Source organism: Sorex fumeus, unplaced genomic scaffold (assembly GCF_029834395.1).
Source record: "Sorex fumeus unplaced genomic scaffold, SorFum_2.1 ptg000041l, whole genome shotgun sequence".
Classification (NCBI taxonomy): domain Eukaryota; kingdom Metazoa; phylum Chordata; class Mammalia; order Eulipotyphla; family Soricidae; genus Sorex; species Sorex fumeus.
Window position 1 is genome coordinate 10733833 of NW_026606098.1, and position 2382 is coordinate 10736214.

At 54.0% G+C, this 2382-nt stretch overlaps 1 protein-coding gene across 1 annotated transcript; it reads right to left on the reverse strand.

Annotated features, from left to right (window-relative positions):
- Positions 1–637: 637 nt before the first annotated feature.
- On the reverse strand, positions 638–1576 carry LOC130028917 (olfactory receptor 18-like). The gene has a single exon (XM_056119754.1). It carries the CDS (start codon positions 1574–1576, stop codon positions 638–640), a length of 939 nt encoding a protein of 312 aa, XP_055975729.1.
- Positions 1577–2382: the final 806 nt, after the last annotated feature.

The following is a 2382-nucleotide window of genomic DNA, read 5'->3' on the forward strand; positions in this document are numbered from 1 at the left end:
TTCCTTCCTTCCTTCCTTCCTTTTTCTCTCCCTTCCTTCCTTCCTTCCTTCCTTCCTTCCTTCCTTCCTTCCTTCCTTCCTCTCTTTCGATCTGGGGTCACACCCGGCAATGCTCAGGGGTTACTCCTGGCTCTGCACTCAGGAATTACTCCTGACGCTGCTCAGGGGACCATATGGGATGCTGGGGATCGAACCCAGGTTGGCTGTGTGCAAGGCAAACGCCCTATCCGCTGTACTATTGCTCTGTCCCCCATTCCGTTCTCTCTCTCCCTTCCTTCCTTCCTTCCTTCCTTCCTTCCTTCCTTCCTTCCTTTCTTCCTTTTTCTCTCCCTCCCTCCCTCCCTCCCTCCCTCCCTCCCTTCCTTCCTTCCTTCCTTCCTTCCTTCCTTCCTTCCTTCCTTCCTTCCTTCCTTCCTTCCTTCCTTCCTTTCTCTCTTTCTTCTGGGTCACACCCGGCAATGCTCAGGGGTTACTTCTGGCTCTGTGCTCAGGGGTCACTGCTGGTGAGCTTGGGGGACCCTATGGGGTGCCGGGGATTGAAGCGGGGTAGGCAGTATGCAAGGCCTATGCCCTCCCCGCTGTCCTATGGCTCGGCGCCTCCCCGCTTTTGCAATTCTAAGGCCCCCCAGAGGCCTGGCTACTGAGGACGGGTCATTCTGCCGGCCACTCTCCAGAGGGCGCTCTTGATGTCCCTGTTCCTCAGGCTGTAGATGAAGGGGTTCAGCATGGGGGTGACCACGGTGTACATCACCGAGACCACTGCATCCTTCCTTGGGGAAGAGGAGACGGCTGAGCTGAGGTACACCCCGAGGCCCGTCCCGTAGAACAGGCAGACCACGGACAGGTGGGAGCCGCAGGTGGAGAAGGCTTTGGACCGGCCGCCGGGAGACGGCACTCTCAGGACGGAGGACACGATTTTCGAGTAAGAGAAAACAATCCCTGAGATGGGCAGGAACCCGGAAATGGTGCCCACCAGGAAGACCACCACGTGGTTTATGGTCGTGTCGGAGCAGGCGAGGCGGAAGAGCTGCGGGACGTCACAGAAGAAGTGAGGGATGCGCACCCGGGCGCAGAAGGCCAGCCGCGACACCATCAGGCAATGGACCTGGGAGTCCAGGAGGCTGAGGAGAAAGGACACGAGTACCAGCAGGCCACAAAGGCGGGGGCTCATGATGACAGGGTAGTGCAGGGGGTGACAGATGGCCACCAAGCGGTCATAAGCCATCACAGCCAGGAGCAGACTGTCCAGACAGCCGAAGAAGAAGAAGAAGGACACCTGCATCAGACAGCCCGCGTAGGAGATGGCCCTGCTGCCCGTCTGGATGTTGGCCAGCATCTTGGGCACCGTGGTGGTGCTGAACCCGATGTCAGCCGTGGACAGGATGGAGAGGAAGAAGTACATGGGCGTATGCAGGTGCGGGTCAGTGATGACCGCCAGGACAATGAGCAGGTTCCCCGTGACTGTGACCAGGTACATGGACAGGAAGACCCCAAAGAGAAGAGGCTGGAGATCTGGCTCTTCTGAAAGTCCCAGGAGGAAGAATTCTGAGAAATGGGTTTGGTTCTGAGCTTCCATGGAGCAGAGACACCTGTTTCAGAAATAGCAGAGATTGGGACTGAAGCGATAGCACAGCAGGTAGGGCGTTTGCTTTGCACGCGGTTGACTGGGGTTCGATTCCCAGCTTCCCATATGGTTCCTTGAGTAATTACTGAGTGCATGAGCCAGGAGTAACCCCTGAGCTTTGCCGGATGTGACCCAAAAAGAAAAAAAAAAAGAAAATAAATATCAGAGGTTGTTGAAGGCACCCAATCAGACAGAGCTGAGTGACAACTTTAGGGGGCTCTACAATGCTGGGGATCAAACCCAAAGCTCCCACATGCTCCTATGCTCCAGCCCCTTCAGCCTTCTTCACAGCTGGTGTGAAATTTTATTTGATTTGATGAAACAATGCAGAAGAAAATCATGCCCACCATAACTCTCAACTGTGACACTTGCATTCAACTTAATTTTACTTAATTTAACCCCTTTTTCTTTTCTTTTACAAACATGGGGGGGTTTTTGTTTGTTTGTTTTTGCTTTTTGTTTTGTTTTTGTTTTGTTTTGGCTTGGGGGAGGGTCACATCTAGTGATGCTCAGGAGTTACTCCTGGCTCTTCACTCAGGAATTACTCCTGGCGATGCTCAGAGGAGCACATGGGATGCTGGGAATTGAACCCGGGTCGACCACATGCAAGACAAATGCCCTACCCGCTGTGCTATCGCTCCAGCCCTACAAATTGACTTTTATTGATTTGTTTTCCTATAATTCCATATTGCTCCAGCCCTGGAGTGATAGCACAATGGGCAGGGTGTTTCCCTTGCACACAGCCGACCCGGGTTCAA